The 27,117-nt window shown below is 40.9% G+C and overlaps 1 protein-coding gene across 1 annotated transcript; it reads left to right on the forward strand.

Moving 5' to 3' along the window:
* Nucleotides 1-2,595: 2,595 nt before the first annotated feature.
* On the forward strand, nt 2,596-27,117 carry Srp72 (signal recognition particle 72). Its single transcript, XM_005359377.3, has 19 exons — nt 2,596-2,753; nt 4,107-4,227; nt 5,978-6,101; nt 7,590-7,733; nt 7,813-7,924; nt 9,410-9,441; nt 10,661-10,785; nt 10,873-10,930; nt 12,564-12,695; nt 13,998-14,126; nt 15,251-15,323; nt 16,729-16,793; nt 18,728-18,823; nt 19,620-19,723; nt 19,823-19,900; nt 20,558-20,695; nt 23,879-23,916; nt 24,762-24,921; nt 25,943-27,117. Exons 1-19 carry the CDS (start codon nt 2,645-2,647, stop codon nt 26,118-26,120), a joined length of 2,016 nt encoding a protein of 671 aa, XP_005359434.1. The 5' UTR covers nt 2,596-2,644; the 3' UTR covers nt 26,121-27,117.

The raw sequence follows: 27,117 nt of genomic DNA on the forward strand, positions 1-27,117 counted from the left end.
TGTATCTGTCTCCTTTAGCAGCTACATGGTGTCTCTTGACTCCACTTACTCTATATTCATCTTTGTTTGGATTTCCTGCCTGGCTATATTCTGCCCTGCTATAGGCCAGGGTAGCTTCTTTATTAACCAATGGTAATAAAACATTCACAGCATACAGAGGGGAATCCCTAGAACAGGTTAACATGTCCCAGCAAATAAAAGCCTGTTTGGGATGATTTGAGGCTAAAAAGCACTTGTCTCATGGGATGGGTGGTGTAAAATAGTATATGTGGAAGCTTCCCAGGAGTCATAAGTGGTCCGGTTTATTCATACACAGACAAGCTTTTGAGTACCTACTAATGAATTTGACTGGGCTAAGAGATGCCCAGGTAGCTGATAAAATTATTTCTGCGAGTGTTTCTGAAAGGAAATAGCATTGAATATTGACCAAGTAAAAATCTGTTGAAGGATAAAGAGATTGTTCTGTTTGAGACGGAAAATGTCTCTGCCCTTAAACATTAGCATTCCTGGCTAGGGGCCACCATGCTTGACCTGAAACTATTAATCATGTACACTGACCATGGCTTTTCTTTCTCTGGAGACCTCCCACAAATACCCTATAACATGTATAAGATTCTGAGGATGCAAAGATGAGTACAATTGAATTTCTGCCCTTAGTAAGTCTTTGCTAAACAGTCCTTTGTAGTGTTTGCATGGCCGGTGGTTTTGTGTGTGTGAGGAGGTTGGTTTTCGTTGATTTTGTCTTTTGTGGGATCACCCATCCCTGTGGAAGGGATTGAACGCAGGTCCTTGTGTGTGCTGGGCAAATGACTGTGAATTAGCTTCAATACTTTAAATGATATGGAATAGTGACAAGGTGCTTTTGATAGACTTTCTGAAATCTAAGGAAAAATGCAGAGAATAAAGAGGGGGATTAACGTCTCCTTTTATTCTCAATCATCACCCTCAGTTTTTTCATAAAACTTAAACCACCACCAGGTATCTTTGTTTATTGCTTATCACTTCCAGCTAGGAAGTACATAACCCCAGTACACTGGACATCTTGTTTTATCTCAGCAACAGTCAATTTCTAGGACAGGTATACACATGCCACTGAAATACTCAATGAGTGAAAATAGTGACAATTCCCAAAGATGGAGACACATCTAGTGCATGTCCAGCAGCTGTCCTCCAAAAACCCTTTTGACACTGTTTAGAGGTGGTGGGACCTTTAGAAGGTGGAGCCTAGTTAGAGTGTCTTCTTAAGGGAGACATTTGGACTGGGGCTTTTCCAGCTTCTTGCTTCCTGGTTATCATTAAGTGAGCAGCTTTAGGCGACTACCACAAGCTTCCCACCATGCTCTTCCTCGCCAAGGTTCCAAAGCAACCAACCAACCATGGGCTGAAATTTGTGAATTCATGATCCAAAATAATCTTAGTTCAGTATGTTGTATTACACTAAGCCCACAAAGTTGGCAGGCACCATATGACCACTGGCTAGACAGCCCTTGACTCAGACAATAGGAAATAAATATTTGGTTTAAAAGCTGAGTAACAGCCAGGTGGTGGCGGTGTACTGGTTACATACACCTTTAATTTCAGGCAAAGGCAGGCAGACATTGCTGAGTTCTATGCCAGCTTGGTCTACAAATCGAGCTTCAGGGCAGCCAGCAGAACTGTTAACACAGAGAAACTCTTGGTGTGGGGGGGGGGGGGGGGGAGACGACGACTGCATAACAACCGCATTAGGAGAACTTGGGGTTGACTGGAGGAAGTGAAGGGAGGTTTGGCACAGGTCTCCCCGGTTACCATAAAAAGCAGTGACAGCAAAGTAAATAAGGTTTCTGGCCTCAGGATTATAAGAGTAAGATAGTACTTAAATACTTAAAGGATCAGTGCTCAGAGGTACAGTCTGGTACGGAGTGCGTAGCTGATGGTAAGAGCACTTAGCATGCATGGGCCTGCTTTCCACCGCCACCCAAGGAAGTTGACCCCTTAGAACCAGAATGTAGAATGGCTATGTGAACTTACAGAGGTACTTGAAGGAAGTCCTCCAAGAAGTAGTTTACTGTGTGGCATCCACATAAATCGTAGAATCCAGTTCAGAACTGGGCATTCTCGCCTGATTAGGCTCCAACCCTCTCTCTGCTCCTGAACTGGATCTCGAAGAGGTTAAACAGTGCCTTCGCATTTGCGTCCGCACTAGAGTCAGCCCCGGGTTCTAACCACCGTTCCAAGTCCTGAAATGGCAATTCTGAAGCACCCACGAGAAGCTGTGCCTCTACCTGCCTCCTTCACGCGACTCCCGAGGGTTTCTTAGTTACCGTCTTACGGGCTTTACTTCTCTCCCGAAGCCTGTCGCCCCGCCGCAGCCTGACCACCGTGGCTGCGCGGCTTTGGGCGGACAACTTTGGTGAGCCCCTCCTGAGCCCTACCCTTTCTTCCTCCAGCCGCCTTTCGTCTGGAGTAGGAGTGCTAATCACTAGGTAAACCAGTTTCTTGCCGGGAGACCGGAAGAAGAGCGGTTTCCGACGCTAGCTCTGGGACCTCTACGCCGGCGACTCCTAGTCGCCTAGCAACCACTAACTTCCTCCTCCGCCCGGCCAACTTCGAGATTCTCTTCCGGGGCAGAGGTTGCCCCGCTCCTACCCTCGTCTCCTCCAAGATGGCGAGCGGCGGCAGCGGCGGGGTGTCTGTTCCTGCGCTGTGGAGTGAGGTGAACCGTTATGGCCAGAACGGCGACTTCACGCGTGCCCTCAAGACCGTCAACAAGAGTAAGTGTCGGGGCGGCCCGGGCTGTCAGGACGCCGCCGTCCGTGTCCAGCGCGCGACGCCTCAGCACAGCGCCGTGGGGATCGCTGCGTCTTCCGGCGCAGCCCCAAACCCGGAGGCGGGCGGCAGCCCCACGGCCACTGGCGGCCCGGGCTCGGTTGCTTAAGGCCACGTGGACTTCCTCCGTGCCCGCGGGATCCGACGCCGAGGGGGAGGGGGGCCTTAAAGAGACCGCGGCGTCCCGAACCGCATCCAAATTGATCTCCATTTCTTCTCCGCTGCCGGATTTTGCAGAGACGTCAAATTGACTTTTCTTCTTCGTTATTTTGAGAGAACTGATCCGTACAGTCTCATGGAGGGAACCTGTTGACTGGGGCAAGGGTAGGGGCAGGAGAAGCAACCTTGCTGGATACGTAACAGCATTTTGCAGACAAGGGGTGGGGTGTGAATGTCAAGGCTCCATTTATTCGTTTCCACGTATATAGTCTCCCCCGTGGTGTTTAGCCAGAGTGTGTGAGTGTGTGTGTGTCTCCGCGTAAGTGCCACAACATTTAAAATTACATAGGAAGAAAACTCGGATCTGTGTTTTTACCCCCCCCCATAAGTGATCATTTCTAATTTTAATTGTCTTCAGTATGAGATTCCATACGTTGTTATTCTTCACTACGTGCCTGTAATTTGGCCCTGCTAAATTCTGTAGAGTAGATGCGCTTGTGTGTTAGGCTTCGTAATGTAACTACCGAACTAAGGTTTAGCTGTGCAAAACACTAGTTATGTAAAAGGTACAGCAGTAACCTACACTTTGCACCTTTGGGTTTTTGAGTTACTGTGAAAATAATGATGATGGCCACAGTGCATTGAGGAAAATAGCGACTAATTTGAATCCTTGATTCTACTTAAATTAACACTATCCCTTAACTGGGCCTCCAACCAATACTTAGCAGTGTAACCCTCTGCAGTAATACTTTAACCATCCAGGACTGTCATTTTAGCAATATATATCACTTTCTAGAAATTCCTTTGACTCATAAACTGAGAATTGAACTCCTGTAGTTGACCAGGAGCAAGGACAACCATGATCCTAGTCATTTTGACACTGACCCTCTGTTAGCATTCAGCCTAGGCCACCTGAGTTGTTTGTATATCTCTTTGATCTCCTTATGGGAAAAGCAAAATTTGAGTATTTGTAACATTTCCATGAGATAAATCGTGTCTACATTGTCCTTTGGTTTTGCAGTGCTAGAAATTGGACTTGGGGCCTCACATATGTTGGGGAGCTATCTTCCCATTTTTATTTAGTAAAAAATTGGGTAAGAAATGGATTTAAAAATGACTTTCCTAAAATTGTTCTCTAGTATTACAGATCAACAAGGATGACGTAACTGCCCTGCACTGCAAAGTTGTTTGCCTTATTCAGAATGGAAGTTTCAAAGAAGCCTTGAATGTCATCAATACTCACACCAAAGTGTTAGCCAAGTAAGTGGTTCAGTGAGTTGTCCAGTTACTAGGAATACTTTGTTAGCGTTGTTTGCTTCCACTAGTCACATACTTTTGACCTACTTTTCTTTCCCCTTTGTTTTGTTTTTGTCTTGTTGTTGTTTGCCATGGGTCTTTCTGAAGTTGGAAGAAGCAGTAGTTACTTTTGTTCTGTTCTACTGTACCATCAGAAGCATTTATTGGGGTTTTTTGTTTGTTTTCCCTGGTTTCATTGTTTTGTATTTGCATGTTTGTTTGTCCTGGGTCTAATCCTTGATAGCCTGGAATTTACTGTGTAGCCCAAGTAGGTCTCAAATTTTAAAATCCTGTTTCAGCCTCCTGAACGATGGGATGACAGGTAAGTGCCACAGTCCCCAGCTTTGTTTCTTTTGAACTACTAGGAAGGGGCAAACTATAAAGGAATGCAGAATATAAATGTGAAAAGAGCCAGGTGTATAATTTATGCTTGTAATCCTGTTCTCAGGATGCTGAGGCCGAGTTCCTAGTTTGAGGCTTTGTTTCCAAAGGTGGGGTTTGGTGAAGGGCGTGAGTAATAATAGTTCATGGAGCAGGGAAAGGAGGGAGAAAGCAATCATGAATCCATCAATAGATATGTATAAGGTCAGAGCATAGGCACATCTAAATTGCTGGAAGGCTTTAAAGTGATGTGGCAGGCTTTGCCTGACCTTTGGCCCTAACTCCATTAATTGTTTAGGCAAGACCTTTCAGTTGTTTAAGTTTTTGTTGGTTTTTTAATTTAATTTATTATTTCACAGAATGTGAACTTCCTGAATGGTTACTTTTTTTACATTTGTTTTGATAGATTTTTTTTTTCTGAGTGGGAGATTTTAGTTGAAATTTCAAAGTGAACTTTAGATATATTAATGGGTGAATTTTAAATCTGGGTATTTAAATGCTGCTTGTTTGGTTTTATATTTGCCAGTTAATTATAAGTACAGTATTTTACTTCTAATTTTTTTCCTTTGCTAATTATTTGCTTCATGAACAAAAACAGAAGCATCATATAACTTATTAGGAAGATTTAAGAAACTTTTTTCTTTGGCATCTTGTGTCTCCCAGACTGGTCTCGAGCTTCTGAAGTAGAGCTTAGGTTTCTGATCTTTACCCGTACTTCCCAGGGCTGAGATAACAGATGTGTACCACATGCAGTTGTGGGGTGCTGGGCATAGAACCAGGACTTAGTGAATCCTAGGCAAGCACTCTACTAGCTGTGTGTCAAGATGAACCATTTGAGTATTTGTGTCTAAGGCAGTCATGGGTTTAGCTAGTCCACAATTGCCATCTTTAATGCTTATTTCAAAATAACAGTAGTTTTGTTAATATTCACGAAAAAGAAGAGTCGATGAGGAAATGAATGTAGTACTTTGTGCCTCTTTAAGAGTCTGTGTGATTTGGGAGGGAAGTCAGAAAGCTTTGTTTTGACTATTAAATAGATTAACATGCGTTAAGTGCTTAGAGCAGTGGCCCTCAGCCTTCCTCATGCTGAGACCCTTTAATACAATCCCTCTGTTGTGGTGACCCCCAACCATAGAATTAATGCAATGCTACTTTGTAGCTACTGTTTATTGCTACTGTTATGAATTGTATTGTAAATATCTGTGTTTCCTCATTGTCTTTGGGGGTCATGACCCACAGATTGAGAACCACTGGCTTAGAGCAATCTGGTATATATGGAGTGTTACATTATTATATAATAATCAGATCCTTTTTTATTTATTTTTTTCTTCAGTAATTCTCTCTCCTTTGAGAAGGCATATTGCGAGTACAGGCTGAACAGAATTGAAAATGCCTTGAAGACAATAGAAAGTGCCAACCAGCAGACAGACAAACTAAAGGAGCTTTACGGACAAGTGGTAATTACTGCTTTAAATACTTGTTGACAGTCATCCCAAGGAAGCATGTCCTTAGTCCTAACATGGAGCAGGGTTGAGGAAATCCAGCCCATCCTGATCTCAACAGAATTAGCCACCAAACCAGTTCTTGAGGTTTGGCTATATTTCCTGTTCTTGCTCTTTGCTAGAAGAGTTGTATGTATAGCATTCTATAAGCTAAGATTTCTTCAAGGTCAGTGCATGAAATTGGAACTTCTGGTTAGAAAGGTAAAGAAAGGCCAGTGAGCTGTGTACATAGGTGAGACAATATTTCTAATATTAACTAGTATTCTAAGTTGAAAATAGGATGATTATGAAGGGTGGGAATTTGGGGGACTTTTTTTGTAATATATATTTTATTTGTAAAACTATGCCCTATGAAAATATTCTGTTTTTAAAATTGTTAAAATTATATTTATTTGTTGTATGTATGTGTGAGTATTCTGCTTCCATGTATAGTATGTGCACCACATGCTTGCTTTGTGCCATAGAGGTCAGAAGACAGTGTCCCATGCCCAGGAACTGGAGTTACAGACGGTTGTGAACCACCATGTAGATAGTAGGAGTTAAACCTGGGTTCTTTGCAAGAACAGGTACTCTTAACCACAGAGCTGTCTCTCCAGCCCCTGAAAATATTCTCAAAGGATTTCAGACAAAATTCAGCCTGATCTGAAAGTGCTGTTAGCGATGAGAGGGCGGAGGGTAAACTGGATCATTATAGATAGGTTCCAGGACTTGAAGGAACTAGTCTCTGGACACATAGGGCCTAATGGGTCTAGAGGAGCAGCTGTTTCTGCCCTTCTTGTTTGTTGATTTTGTTTGAAGGAAGGTTCTTTCTTAGTATATAACTATGGCTGGCCTGGAACTTGCTGTGTTGACTAGACTGGCCTTAAACTCACAGAGATCCTCCGGCTAGGATTAAAGGCATGTGCTGCCACGCCCAGCCCTGTTGCCGTCCTTTTAGAACAACCTGACTAAAGCAAGACTTGTGTTTTATATACTTGGTACTACTATTATATTGTGTGACCCTTAATTTCTAAGAAACAGAAAGTAAAGGTTATATAGTGAACTTCTAGGAAATTTAAGGCTTTAGTTGGCATTTAATTTTTCTTCTATTTACTGGCACTTAGTAATCATTTTGTGTGGCCTTTTTTCTTCATTGTAATTCAGGTAGCCAAATTACATAGATTTTTTTATAGATTGCATAGATCGCTATAGAAAGATAAAGAACTTGCTTTCTAAATGTAGGTATTATAATACCTACAAATGTATATTATAATATAGATTCATCACAAGCAATTTTTCTTGAAAGTATTAGCACACAAAACTAGTTAAAAATATATACAAAAGATAAACCTTTCACTTGCTCCTATTGTGCTCCCATGTTCCTTCCTTACTGGTTCCAGAAAACGTTAGTGCGTCTGAAACCAAGACCCTTAGTCACCTCTGACTTCTTTGTTTTGGCCTTAGCTCTACCGCTTGGAACGGTATGACGAGTGCTTGGCTGTGTACAGAGATCTTGTCCGGAACTCGCAGGACGATTATGATGAGGAACGGAAAACAAACCTGTCGGCAGTTGTTGCAGCGCAGAGCAATTGGGAGAAGGTGGTTCCAGTGAGTATCCTTCTGATCACGCAGCTATGAAACAATATTCATGTACTTGCGGTTTGACTGACGTTTTTCTCTGTGACAGGAGAACTTGGGTCTCCAAGAAGGCACACATGAGCTCTGCTACAATGCTGCCTGTGCACTGATAGGGCAAGGCCAGCTGAACCAGGCCATGAAAATCCTACAGAAAGCTGAAGGTTGGGAGTTTTTAAAGCTTTCTGTAACTACAGTGTGGGATACATAACTTTAGATAATCTCTAAAAATCGCATTTAATATTTGTGAAATTCTGAAGTGGAAGTTACTGGGGCAGTGAGATTTTCAGAGGTTTGTCTAACCATCTCTCATTGACCATCTTTCTAGTTCTATTGAAGAGTTAAAGTTGTTTCTAAAGTTTGATTTTGAGGAATAGGTCTTTGAGGGGTTAATATGAAGACTAAGTGTAAATTAATTGACTCACAACAAAACAGTATTATAATAAAATGATTCCTGAACCAGTGAAGGGCCAGTGAAACAGCTCAGTGAGTTAGGGCGCTGGCCTCTATCACTGATGACCTGATAGCCACATGGTGGGAGAGGATTGACTACTACAGGTTGTCCTCTGACCTCCACATGACATGACACACAAACACATGCTCATGTGCACACACACATACGGAATAAATTTTATAAATGTAAGTTTAAAATTTTTTTAAAAGTCATTCCATATATATTAGTTATTATTTCTACTCAATACTTATTACTCCTGTGTACATGTGCACATATGAACTATACCACTCAAGGACATTTTAGCTCATTTAATATTTTTCTACATACATTTTATACTTTGAAGCCTTTAATTTAAAAACAGGGTGGTAGGGGTACAGTTAGCATTCTACAGGGTTTTGGGTTCAGTCTCCAGCTCCAAAATAGAAAAGAAAACAAGGAAGAAGGAGAGGAATGACAGAGGAAAGAGAGAAGGCTTGGGTGATTTAAATTTAAATTTAGCAGATTTAAAATTTGGCTCAAACCCATCTATAGCTTAAGTGTAGATCTGTCACCCTCTTATGCCCTCCACAGGCTTCAGGCACACACATGATGCACTGCCGTATCCAGGAATTCTATTTCTAGAATTGAGAGAGAGAGAGAGAGAGAGAGAGAGAAAGAGACAGAAAGAGAAACAGAAAGAAAGATTAGGAGAACGAGTTCATAAGTAGCATGAGTTTCTGTGTTGTTAAAGATACGTTATGGGATCTGAGGAGAGTTATGTAGTCAGTAAAGTGCTTGCCTTGCAATGAATGAACTTGTTCCTAGTCCAGTCCTCCCATAAAAAAGCTGTGGTAGGGCTGGAGACATGACTTAGCATTTAAAAGCACTGGCTGCTCTTCCAGAGGACCCCTGTTTGATTTAGCACCCACATGGTAGCTCATAACCATATGTAATTCCCATTCTAGGGAACCAGATTCCTTCCTCTAGCCTTCATGGCCACCAGGCACACACATGATGCACATACTACTTGCTAGCAAAACCTACATCTAAAATTAACAATTGCAAACAAACAAAAACTCTGGGCCTAAGGATGTATCTCAATTGGTAGACTGCTTGAAAATCGCTCAGAAATTAGCTTTACCCTTTGAACTGTGAAAAGAATAGGAAATGCCCAGCAATACTAATTTTAAAGCCATTTACCATTTTTCTCCTATAGATCTTTGTCGTCGTTCATTTTCAGAAGATTCTGTAAGTATTCAATAAAACCAAATTTTATGTTTTGACTAATAGTAGTGGGAGGTTTCATTATTGTGTTTTAACTTTGCGGGAAAGATGACAGCATACATTTGGTTCTTATCTGATCAGATAGTAATTTTCTTCAGGAACTCGCCTTCAGCAAATCTGGGCATTCTGTGTGCATCTTTTTGCGCTTGTTCTTCTTTTACTTTAATTCTTAGTTTTAACATTTCTCTATCAAACACAAATGAAATCATGCATTTGGGAACAGCATCTCATACCCACCCAGCCAGTATACTTTCACCAGCTTAGTGCTTGGTTAGTCAAAGAAATACTGGATGCTGGGGAGATGGCTTACTCTGTGAAGTGCTAGCCGTGGATGCTGATAATGAGTTTTATTTGCTGGGTTCGTGGACATGCTGCACTGTAATCCCAGCTCTCTTGAGGTGCAGCCTACCCTGATGAACAGGTTCTGAGCAAGTGACAAATGAGAAAGTAGATGGGATGAGAAGATGGTACATGTACATACATGAATATGTATACTCGTGGATAAAGAATATAGCCGCCTAGCTTTGTATATTTATTCGTTATGAATGCACCAGCCAGTCTTTCTGGAAGGATTGGAGAATAATCCTTCGGCATATAAATTACATTAGCTTAATCTGGGGCATCAATTAAGAAAGCCATCTGCATCTATATTTTTTAGGTATTGGGGATCGAACCAAGGGCCCTCATGAATGCTAGGAAGCATTCTGCCATATGTCCAGCAAATCTAGGAGAGAGCTTTGAATTCCCTGGATATAGAGTTACAGGCAGTTGTGAGCTGCCAGATCTCCATGCTGAGAAGTGAACTCAGGTTCCAGTGTTAAAAGCAGTATGTACTCTTAACACTGAGCTATCCAGTCCTGAGAAGCATGTTTAAATGTGGTTTTGCAAGAAAGCAGTTTTTAAGAATTTGGGGAGAAGTCATGAAAAGCACATGTTACTTTTTTATAAAACATTTAGTAATTAATACCTTAAATTCCTGCACCTGTGACCATACTTGTTCAAGACCTCCTTTCCATTTTCCTTCAACAGTTTTCTGAAATTCAATTCTGAAATCAAAGCTGATTCTCAGGGAAGATTCCTGAAGTTACATAACTTCATAAAGATTGTGTATATTTCATATGTCTGCAATACTTGATAAAAAAAATATGTAGCTGTTTCTTTTTATTTATTTATTTCTGCTTAGGATGGGGCTGAGGAAGACCCACAGGCAGAGCTGGCCATCATCCATGGTCAGATGGCGTATATCCTGCAGCTGCAGGGTCGCACCGAGGAGGCGCTGCAGCTCTACAATCAGATAATAAAACTGAAGTGAGTTGTTGAAATGAAGCATCCCCGGGGATGAGGCTTTTGTTGTTGTTGACAGTGTGTCTGATGCTAACTGTTGTTTGTTCACAGGCCAACAGATGTGGCTCTACTTGCCGTAATCGCAAATAACATCATTACCATTAATAAGGTATGAATTCTGGATTTTCTACATGTGTTTTATGCTGAGAACATATTATCCCAACTTTTTTCTAGAATGTTTTCTTTTTTCCATTACAGAAAGAAATTCAGGTGTAACAAACTCATAATGGAGAGTATTCTCAACTCATAGTATTGGTGTTTTTGCCATGTTTATTCAAGTAGTAAAACTTTTTTAGTTGTAGGCCTTAGATTTAATAAAATATTTACTGTCTACTTTATGCTAACAATGAAGAATATCTTTGTGTTAGAAATATAAGTAGTTTGGACCTTTAAGTACATGGGTGTTTTATATTCCTTTTCTGAGTCTGAATTGGGGAGAGGGCAGTTATGGGGAACAAGATATGGGTAGGTGGTTTGTCCTACCCACCTACCCTGTATAAAACATTACAGGAGTGGCTATAGGTATTTCTAACTTAAGAGTGCTATGCTAGGGCTGGAGAGATGGCTCAGAGGTTAAGAGCATTGCCTGCTCTTCCAAAGGTCCTGAGTTCAATTCCCAGCAACCACATGGTGGCTCACAACCATCTGTAATGAGGTCTGGTGCCCTCTTCTGGCCTGCAGGCAGACACACAGACAGAATATTGTATACATAATAAATAAATATTTAAAAAAAAAGAGTGCTATGCTAATCAAATTAATTACTATGTGGAACATTGTTTAAATGGAAAAACAATTCAAGTTGAGATTTGAAATCAACTGTTTGATTTATCGTGCTGTTCCTTATCTTCAGTGGTAGGAGACTGAAAGAAGCTGTTTGTATGAGGGATTCCAGGACAGCGAGGGCTGTCACATAGAGAAACCCTTACTTGGAAAACCAAATAAATAAAAAGAAAAGTCTCAAATTTTCATGTGGCTGCCTAGTTGAACTTAGGAAAGGGAATTAGTGACTGTACTACATTCATGTTGTCTGGTACAAGTGGAGTCTGTTTCAGAAACTTAGGGATTTTCTTAGCCACAATTCAAGCAGGATTGTCACCTTCTTCACTTCTCATCTAAATTCTAAACGGCATGGTTAGTAGACACTGAAGGTATGTGTCTTTGTGGTCATTTTGATTTTTTGAGACAGGGTTTCTCTGTGTAACTGCCCTGACTGTCTTGGATCTCACTCTGTATACCAGGTTGGCTTTGAACTCACAGAGATCTGCCTGCTTCTGTCTCCCGAGTGCTGGGATTAAAGGCGTGTGCCACCACTGCCCAGTATCTTTGTAGTCTTAAGTGACTAGGGTTTGTGTTGTCCATATTTATTACTTCAAACAGACACGGTGGTTCACTCCTGACATCGTAGCACTTGAGAAGCCAAAGCAGGGAACTGCTATGGATTCCAGGCTACCTTAGGCTGTAGAGTGAGACCTGTCTGAAAACCAAACACTAAAAACAAAAAGTCTCAAAACCAGCATCCAACATTGGGAAAATGAAACAAAAGCTTGTTCTCCCGTAAAGAATGTCATGGCAGCATGTCCATAGCTATAAGTAGACAAGGAATGTGTGTTTACATAAACAAACAAAAACCAAGCTTTCTTATTGTGTTTATGTGAAATAAATGAATGGAAAAGGAAGGCGTTTGAGAGTCACAAAAGTCAAAGTGGAAGTTCTGCTAATGGTGGGCAACTTTTCTTTGTCAGGACCAAAATGTCTTTGACTCCAAGAAGAAAGTAAAATTAACCAATGCAGAAGGAGTAGAGTTCAAGCTCTCTAAGAGACAGCTGCAAGCCATAGAGTTTAACAAAGCTTTGCTGGCTATGTATACAAACCAGGTAAGTAATAAGTTTGTTGCCTGGCTGACCTTGTACTACGTGGGCTTACGAGGCACGACAGGTATCTGTATGATCTGTTTCGTCTTTTTTCCTTCTTTAGTATTACATATAAGTTTAGTAATTTTGCTAAACAAGTAATTCTCTAAGCATATGGACTTAATAACTTTAGAGAAAGTTAGCAGCTTTGTGGGAGGGGGTGTTCTCTTTCCTGTTTAACTGCTGGTGATTGATCACAGACTTGCATATACTACTGAGCTATATGCCTAGCCCTTTTGTTACTTTCATTGCTAATCTTTCTGAATTAAAACAGAATCATTAAAGACATCAGTCAGATCTAATACCCAACTTCCATTTTACTGTACATAGCACAAATTAGAAATGTTAAGGGTTACAATTCTTTTTTAAAAAATAATTATTTTATATTTATTATTATTTTATGTGTCTTGTCTGCATGTCTGTCTGAGCACCACGAGTTTGCCTGTTATTAGATTCCTGTAGAACTGGAGTTACAGTCATGAGCTACCGTGTGGTTTCTGGGAATCGAACCCAGATCCTCTGGAAGAACAGCCAGTGCTCTTAACTGTTAAGTCATCTCTCCAGCTCCCAAGGGATTCAGTTCTTTATTTGTATTCCTAATTAAATTCTGAATTCATACATAGAGCACAAAATTTTAGTCCAAAAACATGAGAAGCAGTAATGTTTTTATTTTTTAGAGCTGAGTCAAGTTTCTTGATGTTTCAGCAAGAAATATATTTCCGTGGCTTTTCTGTTCATTGTGTTGCTTTTAGGAAGAAATTCTAAATTTCATTTACCTGGAACTTAGGTTTCAGATGATCATTTAATCCAGTGGTTTTTAACCTTCCTAATGCTGTGACGTTTAATACAGTTCTCATGTTGTGGTAACACCCCCCCCCCAACAATAAAATTATTTTTGCTGCTACTTCATAACTGTAATCTTACTACTGTTATAAACCATAATACAAATATCTATGTTTTCTGATAGTCTTAGGCCACCTCCATGGAAGGGACATTTGACGCCCCCAAAGGGGTCATGACCCACAGGTTGAGAACCACTGATTTAGAATTTGCTTGTTACTTACTGCTTTTAGGACTCTCTTAAACTCAGTAACTAGAAGTTTTGTCCTTACCATAAACCACAAGATGGATGCTATAAACTTAGGTGTTTAACCCTACATATTTTTTCACCTATTTTAATTCAAGCTGATTACTCCATCCCTTTATTTTGGATTATTTAATGTTTAATTTTATTAATACACTATTAATAAGGGGTGCATCTTTTAGGCAGAACAGTGCCGAAAAATATCTGCCAGCTTGCAGTCCCAGAGTCCTGAGCGTCTCTTGCCTGTGTTAATCCAAGCTGCCCAGCTCTGCCGTGAAAAGCAACACACAAAAGCAATAGAGCTGCTTCAGGTAAAGACATCGAGCTTAAATGCTTAGTGAGGCATCAGGTAGTTAAAGCTGTTTCGTTACACTACAATGTGCAAGCCTGTGCATTACACTGTAACAGCCTACGAACCAAGTTCCAGTGTGGCTTTAGTTGACTTTTAAGTTACAGATTTTTTTATATATTGTAATGTAAATATGTGTGTAAATCCCAAAGAATGCTTTTTCATTTGGCAGTGTTTAGAGCATGAGTTTAGACTTAGAGTCCCACACCGTGCTTGACCCCATTTCAGTGATTTATGCCTCATTGGGTCCTACTCCATAGTTCCAGTTAGGGAGATACTGACTTGGGTTTTAGCATTCTGAAACAGCTGGCATATTATGTAAATGTTATATATTATATGAGTTTCATGAATTTAATAGTTGAGAAGATGGACAGGATAAAATTAGGACCATTCTGAGAGAAAATGGCCTTGCAGAGACCCCCAGTGAGGAGGGAGTAGTTGAATGTGTCTCTTTAAAACAAGCGAGTCTGTGTAGCAGGGATCGTAACATCACCGTACCTACTTAGAGAGCTTGCTATAAAGCATGAGTGTTGAATATAGTTTCTCCTAAGGTAAGATTTTGACCTGAACCAGGTTGGTGGCACACTCCATTAGTCTCAGTACCCGGGAGGCAGAGGCAGGCAGATCTCTGAGTTCAAGGCCAGCCTGGTCTACAGATTAGTTCTAGGACAACCAGAGCTATGCAGAAGTCCTGTCTTTAAAATAAATAAATAAACTCCAGAAACCAGAAGTTTAATACTTTAAGCTGAACTTTGAAATTTTACATACTGATAAGTAATTATAATATTACAGTTGTATAAGTTAAGCATGTTTTTTTTTAATTGTTTTTATTGTTAATACATTTTTCTCCACCTCTCCCTTCCCTTCCTTTCCCCCCTTTTAACCCTCTCTCATGACCCCCACACTCCCAATTTACTCAGACCTTGTCTTTTTCTCATTCCTATGTAGATCCATGTATGTTCTTCTTGAGGTCCTCTTTGTTGTCTAGGTTCTCTGGGGTTGTGGACTGTAAGCTGGTTTTTCTTCACTTTTTGTCTAAGCCACTTTTAAGCATGTATTTTTAACCCACAACTAAAAATATTTTAGGAATTTTCTGATCAACATCCAGAAAATGCAGCCGAAATCAAGCTTACCATGGCACAATTGAAGATTTCTCAAGGTATTAATGTTTGACTTTTAAGTTCTTTATTCACTGGTAAAGGTTAACTGCTCTTTCAAACATACTAGACTACGTGATGTCCAACAGATTGAGTAGTGAGGAAATTGGCCTCTTGGGTTTTTGGGTTTTCCCTGTGCTGTTAGGATGACTCTCAAGCCTTAAAGGTCCTTGCAAGCCTGAGGCTCCTGTTGCAGAGCACTGCACTACATCCCCTGGCCTGTCCCGTGCAGAGAGCCTGCCTCTGAGAGTGAGAACGGCGCTCCTTTGCTTTGGACTTTGCAGTATTTCATAGCTTGTTCCCTTTTTCTTGTTTACTTTGCTAAGCACAGAAACTCATCTCATATATTTGCTACCCAATAGAAGATTGTGGTTTGTTTGTTCTTAATTAAGCTTGGTTGTCCAGTGACCTAGCTGCTCTCTTCATGTAGCTATTTGAATTTTAAACTAAGAAGAACAGAATGGCCTGTTTAAGAAATGTGAGTTTTAATATTAGCCAGATAAAACTAAAGGACTGTGGGCAGCGCAGGTGCATGGACCTTGACATTACAGAAGTCTACATCAGACAGCTCAGGTTCTCAGTGGACAGTAGCAGATTGTCCAGAAAATTTTAGCTAGCCACAATGGCTGAGATGAAAATTTCATGGGTTGGGAGAAAACAGTTGGCATTTAGGAAAAAGTGTAAAAAGGAAAAATGAAAAAAAATGTTCCTTAGTGAGGCAGTAGTTGAAACAAGATTGAGGATTGTTTGGGAGTTAAAGATGATATTTTGGGTTATTGAGATTTGCAGTGAGCGTAAAATCAGAATTTTAATACCACCAGTTTTTCATTACTCTCTAGTCTGTAGTAACTTATTTTAAGGCCCTTTGGGAAGTCCCCCCTACCCCCCTCTTCAGCTCCAGTCTAAAAAGAAGAAAAGGAGTTACAAGACTTGGATAAAAGCTCTGTAGGAAGCCATGGTTCCAGGCTGAGAGACAGTGAGGGCCTGCTGTGCCGCATGCAGAGCTGAGTGTGAACCTCCATCCCCTAAGAAACAGGCAGATTCCAGCAGTTGCTCACTAGCTGCCTTGTCAAACTGTAAACTTGCAATGCTGTAGGAGACCCTGTCTCTGTCTCTTCAGTAGGAGACCCTGTCTCCACAGTAGCTCCAAGGAAGACAGCCAACATCCTATTTTCCATGTTTCTGTACATAGTCGCATCGCCATACACTCAACACAGTTGCCAAAGCTTAGCAAGTCAGTTTCCTTACTTAAGAACTGAGCAATGGGTACACCGTCCAAAGTTCCCCGTGGTTATGTAGTCAGAGATACTGCACAATGCATTTTCCCAAGGAAAGTAAATTTTCTGGTATTTTTTTCCCCACTATGCTTTATTCACTGTGGTGCTGGTTTTGTGTCCATCTCCTTAGGCAACATTTCCAAAGCTTGTCTCATCCTGAGAAGCATAGAGGAGTTAAAGCATAAGCCAGGCATGGTAAGTTCCCAAGTGGCTCCCAGAAGACCATGAGAGGGCTACTATCTCCATGTCTGTGCTCTCTGTGTTCTTTCATTTCTGCTTCATGTATGGGTAAGGCAGGACTAGCATTTAGAATGGCTCCAGTTCCTCATCTGGGACACAGTTCATTCTGTGATCTGGTAGACAGCTGTACTAAGTCTTGTTTAAGCCCCACATTACCCATAAAGGGTAGCTTCAACCTCAGACCTGTATATGGATTTTTTTTCTTCTTCCTGGATTATCATGTCATTGTAATTTTTTTTTTATTGTTTTGTTGTTTGTTTTTGTTAAAACAGCTTAAAAATAGTGGTCAGTGGGGGCTGGAGAGATGGCTCAGCGGTTAAGAGCATTGCGTGCTCTTCCAAAGGACACGAGTTTGATTCCCAGAAACCACATGGTGGCTCACAACCATCTGTAATGAGGTCTGGTGTCCTCTTCTAGCCTGCAGGCATACATGCAAACAAAATATTGTATCCATAATAAATAAATTAAAAAAAATAGTGGTCAGTAAATTTAGATTTTAGTTCTTTGTTCAAATACTGTAGTTTATACCAGGAGTGGAGGCAGAATCCCTTTCAGTTTGAGGCCGGCCAAGACTACAGAAGTGACCCTGTCAAAGAGCTAAGTTTATATAGCTCACAGTATTGCGGGTTTATCTAGGTGCGGAAGTGTCTTTTTCGTAATCCAGTCTTGGTTGGGTGGTGATAGACCTGCGTCTATTGAACTAAGAACTGTTTTCTTCACAGTTCTGGCTCTCGCACAGCTTGGACACAGCACTGGTAATTGTGCACCGTCTTCACGGTGCTTTCTCTTCATCCATATTTTAAGGCCTGTGCTACAGTTTTTTCTATTAGAATTATACCATTATATGACTGAAAAATCTGGCCTTTTGCTATAAGGAAAATTTCATCTGAGCTGTTGGACTTTTTGCCAGAGAGGCTGTGCAAGTACTCTCTTGTTATACTCTGAACAACTGTGGGATCTCACTGGTGCTGGTGACTTGACCTAGTCAGAGTTTCCTGTCGCTGTGGTAAAATACTGACCAAAACCACTTTGGGTAGGAAAAGAGTTTATTCATTTGCCTTACAGGTTACAGTAAACCAAAGTAGTAATTAAGGGAAGCCTGGAGGCAGGAACTGAAGCAGAGGCCATGGGACACCATGTACTGGTGTACTCTAGGCTCACATTTTTTATATTGTCTGTGACCATTTGCCCAGTGATGACCCCACTCACAGTGGACTAGGCCTGCCCACAGCAATCATCAGTTAAGAAAATGCCACCCAGGCATGGCCATAGGCCAGTCTGATGCAGCCAGTGCCTCAGTTGAGGTCCCTGCTTCCCGGATGTGTCATGCTGATGTCCAAGACCGGCCAGCACACTTGTTATCTCTGTCTGACCAGTATGGTCAGACTATGTCAGTTTACCAACGTGTCTTTAAAACGCAGCTCTTTTGTTTCCTGTCCTTTACTGTTCTTTAAGTGCACAGCACTTACCTGTGCACACAGGTAGTGTGGCTCTCCGTGCTTCCCACACGCTCACTAGGTGAGCTTTTACAGCTTAGGGGATGTGTGTCTTATTCCAGTTCAGCCATGCTGGAAGCTCCCTAATCACACACTTGAATGTCTAGCAAGATGGTTTGTATATCAAAATGCTTATTTTTCATGTTCAAAACTTGACACTACTTTAGAAGAAGTCCTATTTATAGATAAATGCCTTCATATTTAGAAAAGACCTTATTTTTCTAAGTATTTCTAGGCATTATATTCTCTAAAAAGAATAACATTTATGGTGAATTAGGTACTGGCATAGATCCCATCAATTTTTCTTTAGTGCTTAGCATTTTTAATTTTTAAAAACTATGTTCTGAGAGTGAATGGAGCATTTTGTTCATTAACTTCTCCTTTGCTGGACAGGTGTCTGCCTTAGTGACCATGTACAGCCACGAGGAAGATATCGATAGTGCCATTGAGGTCTTTACACAAGCTATCCAGTGGTATCAAAGCCATCAGGTAAGGGAACGGGGTGAAGTATTATAAGGGCATATTTTTTCCATAAATAAAGTATTCTCCTGAACTAAGATTTTGAGAACCCAAGTATTCTGAGTCACTCTTTTAAAAATGGAAAGCTGCTAGACTCATTAATTTTTGTAAAGTGTGCCAGGTTCAAATAAAATTGTTAGACATAAGGGAACAGCTACAAAATGAAGCAAAGCAGCGCATTCGTATTTTTAGACACTCTTTGCTGTGTCTAAATGTACACACACTCAGAAAGTTAAGCGGGGATAGCTGGTTATTAGAACAGCAGTGTCTGGAATGAGTATGTATCATGTCTCATCTGATAGAGGCATCTTCATTACTTCCGGTGTCAATCTCTGCATTTCTCAGCTTTCTACCATGCATGCATCCGTACACATTACCATACACACACATTGCATTTACATGGTTATCAACTATCAGCATCAGTTTTGGAAAGTACTGTGTTGAACTGGTGTTTGAGAATGTGCCATATCTTTTATGGTTTGATTTTGGGAGTACATTGTTTTGTTTGGTTGGGTTTTTTCTGCTAGTGGTAGAGATGAACCACACCCCAGGCATCCTAGGCAGGTACACTCACACAGACCTCCATTCCCAGTAGGTGACTGAGATAGAAATGGACTGTGTTCTAGTTCATAAATTGATGATTACTTGTTTACATACTTAGTAAAACTAAGATGAAGAATTTAGTGAGCAGGTCCATTTTAAAGGGCTGATAAATAGAATTTCACTGACTGGCTAGACTCAAGACTTTATTTTATTGAACCTGCAGCCCAAATCCCCTGCTCATTTGTCCTTGATAAGAGAAGCTGCAAACTTCAAGCTCAAGTATGGACGGAAGAAGGAGGCAGTTAGTGACCTAGAACAGCTGTGGAAGTAAGCCCTGAAAAGTGGTTTGTTCATATGAAGGGTATTGCTTTATTTATGTTAGTGTCAGTTTTATAAACTGTTTATTAACTTTATTTCTTCTTTTAGGCAAAATTCAAAAGATATTCACACCCTAGCCCAGCTTATTTCTGCTTACTCACTTGTGGATCCTGAGAAGGCAAAGGCGTATCCTCTGTGCACAGCTCTCCACGGAGCGCCGGAGCTCTGCTAGTGCTTGTTTGGAATTAGAAATTTTAGCTCACAGACTTGATTCTGCCTAGACAAAGCAAAAGTTAGGACTATAGATCTATCAGTTGGATTGAAAAATAGTAATGAAATGGGAAGGGGGTCACATGCCCATCACAAACAATGCTGATAGAATGATTTGGAGACCAGGCATGGTAGTGTGTGCCTGCAGTCCTAGCATTTGGAAGACAGGAGCAGGAGAATCAGGTCGTCCTTAGCCATATGGCGAGTTCAAGACTAATCCAAGTTCAAAAACAATTTCCATATGCTGATTGGCTAGTTATGGTCTCTGACGTAGCAGTGTCCCCAGAACTGAGCTGCATATCAGATGCTCAGAAGCTGCTAGGCATAGCCTCCGCTCTGAGACAGCCTATGCATTTGGAAGCTTGGGAATCCTTGAACTCCAGCACTGCTGAGTTACTGTTCCTTTCGGAATATAGACTGGATTTGATGTGATTTGGTTTTCTGTAGAAGATTTAAGAATATGTTTTGCTTTTGATAAGGGCCATCAGGAAAAGACAGTATTTTTCTGTTGGCAGAGATGTCCTGACAGACAAATTGTGTGTGTTGTGTTCCTGAACCCCTCTCCTCCTCCAGTCTTAGTAAACACTTGCCCTCGTCGGATAGCATGTCACTAAAAGTGGATGTCGAGGCTCTTGAAAATTCTCCTGGTGCTACGTACATTCGGAAGAAGGGTGGAAAGGTTACTGGAGATAATCAGCCGAAGGAACAAGGGTAATGTTTTTAATTCAAAATATTTTTAAAATATTTTCTAAGACTTACATAATTTAAAATTATGTAAGAGAGCTTTGATGGTTTGGGATATGGCTCAGTTGGTAGTGCCTGCCTAGCCAGGAGGCTCTGGTTCATCCATCCCTAACATCACATAAACTGGAATAGTGACACACAAGTCATCTTTAGCCTCAGCCAGTTCCTCTATCTGGAGCTAAATGAGACCGTCTGAAGACAAAAACAGAAATTTCATTAGGAATAAAAACTTGAATCTTCTGTGCATGTATTTGAGTACACCTTTCATATGTGGACCTTTGCACAGCCCCTCCTTGTGCAAAGCTTGGTTGGCTGGCTGGCCCTGGAGCTCCTCTTGCCTCCTCTTTTTGGGGAGAGTCAGGTGCCTCACGGTGTTGCCCTGACTGGCCTGGAATTCATTATGTAGACCACACTGACCTTGAACTCACAGAGATTCACCTACTTCCTGAGTACTGGGATTAAAGATGGGTGTCATCGTGCCCCAGCAATGAAATTTTTTTTTAATGTTTTAAGATTTTATTTTTGGCTCAGAATGAACAGAGCATGGAAGATACTAAATGTTTCTTTTATACTTTTTTGTTTTGTTTTTTTCGGTATGTTCCTTGCTGTTTTGCCTGTATGTATATTCACGTGAGGGTATCAGATCTCCTGGAGCTGGAGTTGTGAACTGCCATGTGGGTGCTGGGAATTGAAAATGGGTCCTCTGGAAGAGCAGCCAGTGTTCTTAACCTCTGAGCCATCTCTCCAGCCCCTATTTTCATCTTTTTAAAAAACCTTTTAAAAGATGCCTCAAATGCTACAGTATTTCTGATTCCATTGCTTCAACTGACTTCAAATTTCAAGCTTTTGGGGACAAAATAAATTTAGTCTAAGTCTTAATGTGAATTCTAAAGTGCTATTTATGTAATTTGTTTCTCTAACATAAGCGATTGGCCCTTCTAAATTTTTTTTCTCTTAATCATTATACTACATGTTGACTTTCTTTTAGAGATTTTGTGTGTGGTTGTATGTTTTTGCACTTATGTGTTCACATGGATAGCCTGAAGATGGTGCTCAGTGTTCTCTGTCTTCATCTGGTGAGATGCCCAGCCTATTATGTGCGTGCTGTGCCCTGACCCCCCTTCTCTGGTCTTCCCTGAAACAGGATCTGATGTTGCCCAGACTGGCTTCAAACTCCCGTGTAGCAGAGGATGACTTCAATTCCTGGTCCTTCCTCCACCTCCTCATGCTACGGCCACGTCCCACCTGTATACCAGCTCTTTTTTTGTTTGTTCATTTGGTTTTTATATGTTTGTTTGTTTGAGAAATGGTCTTTTTTTATGTTTTTCTGTTTTATTTTGGTGTTCCCAAAAGCTTCAAACTTGAATCAGCCAAAATGATGGAATCTGGAAAACTGTAGCATTTTTTTACAAAGATGATTTATATTTCCATGGGTAGCCTAGACCAGGCTGGCCTTGAACCCAGGGATCATCCAGAGGTCCTGAGTTCAGTTCCCTTCAACCACACCATCTCGTGACTGTGATAATGAGATCTAGTGCCCTCTTTGAGCATGCAGACATATTAAATAAATAAATCTTTAAAAAGAAAAAAAAGTGCAAAGTAAGCCGGATGATGGTGGCACACATCTTTAATCCCAGCACTTGGGAGAAAGAGGCAGGTGGATCTCTGTGAGTTCGAGGCCAGCCTGGTCTACAGAGCTAGTTCCAGGACAGGCTCCATAGTTACTGAGAAACTCTGTCTCTAAAAACAAAAGTGCAGAGTAGGGGTAGATGAGATGGCTCAGAGGTTAAGAGCACTGGCTGTTCTTCCAGAGGCCTGGTTCAGTTCCCAGCAACCACATGGTGACTCACAACCATCTGTAATGAGATCTGGTGCCCTCTTTTGGTGTGCAGGCATACATGCAGGCAAAACACAAAAATGTAAGAAATAAATAAATCTTTTAAAATGAAATAAAAAGTGCAGAATAAGTGAAAGGTGTCCCATCCATCCTCTCTTCTAGTGCCATGGCCAATGTAACTTATTTTCCATATCCTCCTAAAAGATTGCCTATCCATGTTCTCTGGCAGAGAGTTCTTGATTCTCTAAAATCTTGCCAACAGTGAACTCCTGAGGGCATGATAGGTTTTTGTTTGTATAATAACTTACTATTAGACTTCTGTACTTATAGGTTCTTTATATACCACTTACACTACTTACAGGATAACTGGCTTGCTGGGGGACAATGGTCTTGTATCCTGTCACTTATATTGTTTTTAATAAAACGCTGATTGGCCAGTAGCTAGGCAGGAAGTAGAGGCAGGGTGACGAGAACAAGAGAATTCTGGGAAGAGGAAAGGCTCAGTCTGCAGGTGTCATCTAGACACAGAAGAAGCAAGATGAGACTGCCTCACTGATAAAAGGTACCAAGCCATCTGGCTAACACAGGCAAGAATAATGGACTAATTTAAGATATAAGAATTAGTTAATAAGAAGCCTGAACTAATAGGCCAACCAGTTTATGATTAACATAGACTTCTGTGTGTTTTGTTGGGACTGAACAGCTGCGGGACTGAGCATGACAGAAACCTCAGACAACACTGGGTAATTTAGGCATGATAGCTCTTTTCAATGAATAGATAATATTTCTAGTGTAAAGAGTTCTACATTAAAGCTGATGTATGTCATTTTAAGATTGTTTTCAGCCAGGCCTGGAGGTACTTTCAGAAGGTTCCAGCACCGGAAGCTTTGAGGCAGGACTTGGAATTAAAGACCAGTGAGGTGGCTCCGCAGCTAAAGGCCACTTGAGGGACAGTGAGGTGGCTCATACAGGCCACTTGACTTGCAAGTCTAATTAATAATTGGAGTTTTCCCTCCAGAAGCCACATAGTGGTGGAAGGAGAGAACCAATGCCACAAAGTTTCTTACCTCTAAACATGTGCCTTGACATGAGAACCCACAAACATATCATTCACACAGAAATACACACATAATAAATATTTTTTTCCTTAAGAGAAAAGTTTGCCGTGTGACTGAGTTAACAGTCCAGCTAGTTTAGACTGGCACCAAGTCTTACATGCACCTTTATGAAAACATGCCCAGCTTGCTCTTTTGCACACATGGAATGAACCATGTTCTATCACAGTGATGTAATGAATCTCAATTTCTTTTTAGACAGGGAGATCTGAAAAAGAAGAAGAAAAAAAAGAAAGGTAAGATTTTAAGGAAAAAATAGGCTGGATGGTGGTGGCACACGCCTTTAATCCCAGCACTTGGGAGGCAGAGGCAGGCAAATCTCTGTGAGTTCAAGGACAGCCTGGTTTACAAGAGCTAATTCCAGAATAGCTAGGACTGTTACACAGAGAAACCTTGTCTTGAAAAAAAATACACTCCAATTTCTGTATTGTTGTTTGAGATAGATTTTTAAACCTTAGTTAAATGAATTATTAAAAGTCCATATATTTTTCAAGTTCTAAATGTGTAGTTATTGCTGTTATAGTTGAGTTTACAGAAATTTTACAAACTAATGTTTGCATTAGTCCATTATCTTCAGAAGTCTCACTTATTCTTCATTTCTTGTCCCAGTACTTGGGTATCAGCTTACTCTTACCTGATATATAGACATACTTTCAGTAGCACAATTGCGATCTTCCTATATTAGTGTCCCATTCTTTCTTTAAAATGTATCATTTTATTAGATAAAAATTATAAATTTTTGTGAAGTTATATCTGGAAAATTTTTTCCCTTACACATGGTGGCTCAAGCCTTTAATTCTAGCACTAGGGAGGCAGAGATATAGGGATATTTGTGAGTTCTAGGCCAGCCAGGGCTACATAGTGAGACACTGTTTCAAGAGAAATTTTCTTGACATCTGAACATGGTGCATGCCTATGGGAGGATCACAGGTACAAGGCCAGCCCGGATACATAGTAAAATCAAAGACCGACAGGCTTTCTCATACTAATTTCAGTTGTGTTTATCCCAAGTCACGAACATGTTGTTTGAACAAGCTTGAAACTATTCTAGGTATATTTCTCATTTAACAATCATTTCTAGGAAAGCTGCCTAAGAATTATGACCCAAAAGTCACCCCAGATCCAGAAAGATGGCTACCCATGCGAGAACGGTCTTACTACCGAGGAAGAAAGAAGGGTAAAAAGAAGGACCAGATTGGAAAAGGAACACAGGGAGCGACTGCAGGGACCTCCTCTGAACTGTGAGTTGTGGCTGAGGAACAGAAGTCCCCCAAGTGTAGTTCATCTGACTCAAGTATTAGGAAGACTTTTGTTAATATGCTGTATGAGAAACACAGTCCTACAGCCTTGATAAATATTTACAGTATATATGAAAGGAAGAAAATACAGTGTTTGATTTTATTACAGATACAAAAGGCCGGGCGGTGGTGGCGCACGCCTTTAATCCCAGCACTTGGGAGGCAGAGGCAGGCGGATCTCTGTGAGTTCGAGACCAGCCTGGTCTACAAGAGCTAGTTCCAGGACAGGCTCCAAAACCACAGAGAAACCCTGTCTCGAAAAAACAAAAAACAAACAAACAAACAAACAAAAAAACAGATACAAAAACTATGTGATTTTATTGTTAAAAACTAACTATTCTAGGAGCTGTGAGAATGGCCCAGTAATAGAGCCCTTGCCTAGCATATGCCCTAGTATTACAAACTACAGACCAGCCTAGCAATCACGTTTAGTTTTGAAACTAAAGATAATGAATCATTTAATTGTGTGATAGAGGGGTGATACCTAGAAAGAAGAATTTAAAATGTGAATTTTTTCTACATAGAATTATAAGTCATTTAAAGTTGATTTTTTTTAAACTTATTAAATTTGTCATGTAGCACTTATTACATTTTCTTTAGTTTTAGGTGGTTTAAAAATATTCAGAAGAAATAGACAGAGATAGGGTGCACCCATCCTTAAAGTGTGTGGGAATTGGGGCTGGAGAGATGGCTCAGCGGTTAAGAGCACTGTCTGCTCTTCCAAAGGACCCACGTTCAACTCCCAGCACCCACATGGCAGCTCACAAACTGTAACTCCAGTTCCAGGGGACCTGACACCCATGGCAAAACATCAATGCACATAAAATTAAGTAATTATTTAAAAAAAAAAAGAATAGTTTTAGGGAAGTATTAGGTGTGGAAAAGTGAAATCCATGCCCATATATGCTTATGCCTTGTCCTATATTTCTAAATGACTAAAAGCCTTTCTGGTTGGTGATTTCAGAGATGCCAGTAAAACTGTGAGCAGCCCACCCACCTCCCCAAGACCTGGCAGTGCAGCAACGATATCTTCCTCTACAAGTAACATCGTGCCCCCAAGACACCAGAAGCCTGCCGGGGCCCCAGCAACGAAAAAGAAACAACAACAGAAGAAGAAGAAAGGAGGCAAAAGTGGCTGGTGAAGACGATGTACTTGTCACGGGCTGTTCTTAATCCAGTGCCAGTGACATTAGGAACATAATAAAGGTAACACAGCAAGACGCACAGAGCTTCCCTCCTCCATCCCGAGTCCTGAAATGATTTCTTATACTTCAAGTGGGAAGACGTCCTCCTCAGACTGTCTAATCAGATTTGGCCTACTTGTACCAAATAGCTTTACAGAAGACTGAAGACTGAGCATGAGGCACGCTATCCAAGGGTTCCCAGGATTGAAATGGAAACTAGTATGAAGATACGCGTTCCTATTCAAGTCTCACCTTAAATTATGTCTTAGGAGGCTAAAGGTGGAATCTTCTGAGCATTCCAGGTATTTGTTTAGAGCTATCATGTGATTAAAAGGGATCTCAGTAAATGAGTGGCCAGAAAGACTCAGTGTCTAAAATAATTTTCACCATAAATCCTCTGTCCTGCAACACTGGAATTGGAGCTCTCGTGTGTATGTGTACACATCTGACTGGCTCCTTTGTACCCTTGTCATTTTCATCCTCAGATTATGTTAACATGCTGATTTAGTTCCACTGAAGACCTCAAGAAGATATATTAGTGTTACAAGTAGTTGTCACTTAGACCCAGCGTTCTGCGGGCAAATGGGTTTGGGCTTCTTAATCAGAACATAAACTTTGACTTCTTTATTTTAAGAGGAAACAGGCGATATTGAAATTCACCAGGGCTTTTGGCCCAGCTAGTACTCAGATGACACCCCTTTCTTTATGGGACATGGCCTTTCATTACCTTCTTCAAAGTAATGTGGTTTGCAGTCGCTTTGTGGTGTAAATGTTGCTCTTGTCTTTCATGGCTAGCAGGCCACTTTCCTGCTCAAACAGTTGAGAGGCACACCTGGGTGTCTCCATGTTCAGTACTCGTTTATGCCACCACGCTATCATTCATTTTACACTTCTATTTCCTTGTGATCACATTACTCTGTCCTTGTTAATAAAAGTGCTGCTGTGTTTGAGCATT

This window comes from Microtus ochrogaster, linkage group LG1 (genome assembly GCF_000317375.1).
Source record: "Microtus ochrogaster isolate Prairie Vole_2 linkage group LG1, MicOch1.0, whole genome shotgun sequence".
NCBI classification, from domain to species: domain Eukaryota; kingdom Metazoa; phylum Chordata; class Mammalia; order Rodentia; family Cricetidae; genus Microtus; species Microtus ochrogaster.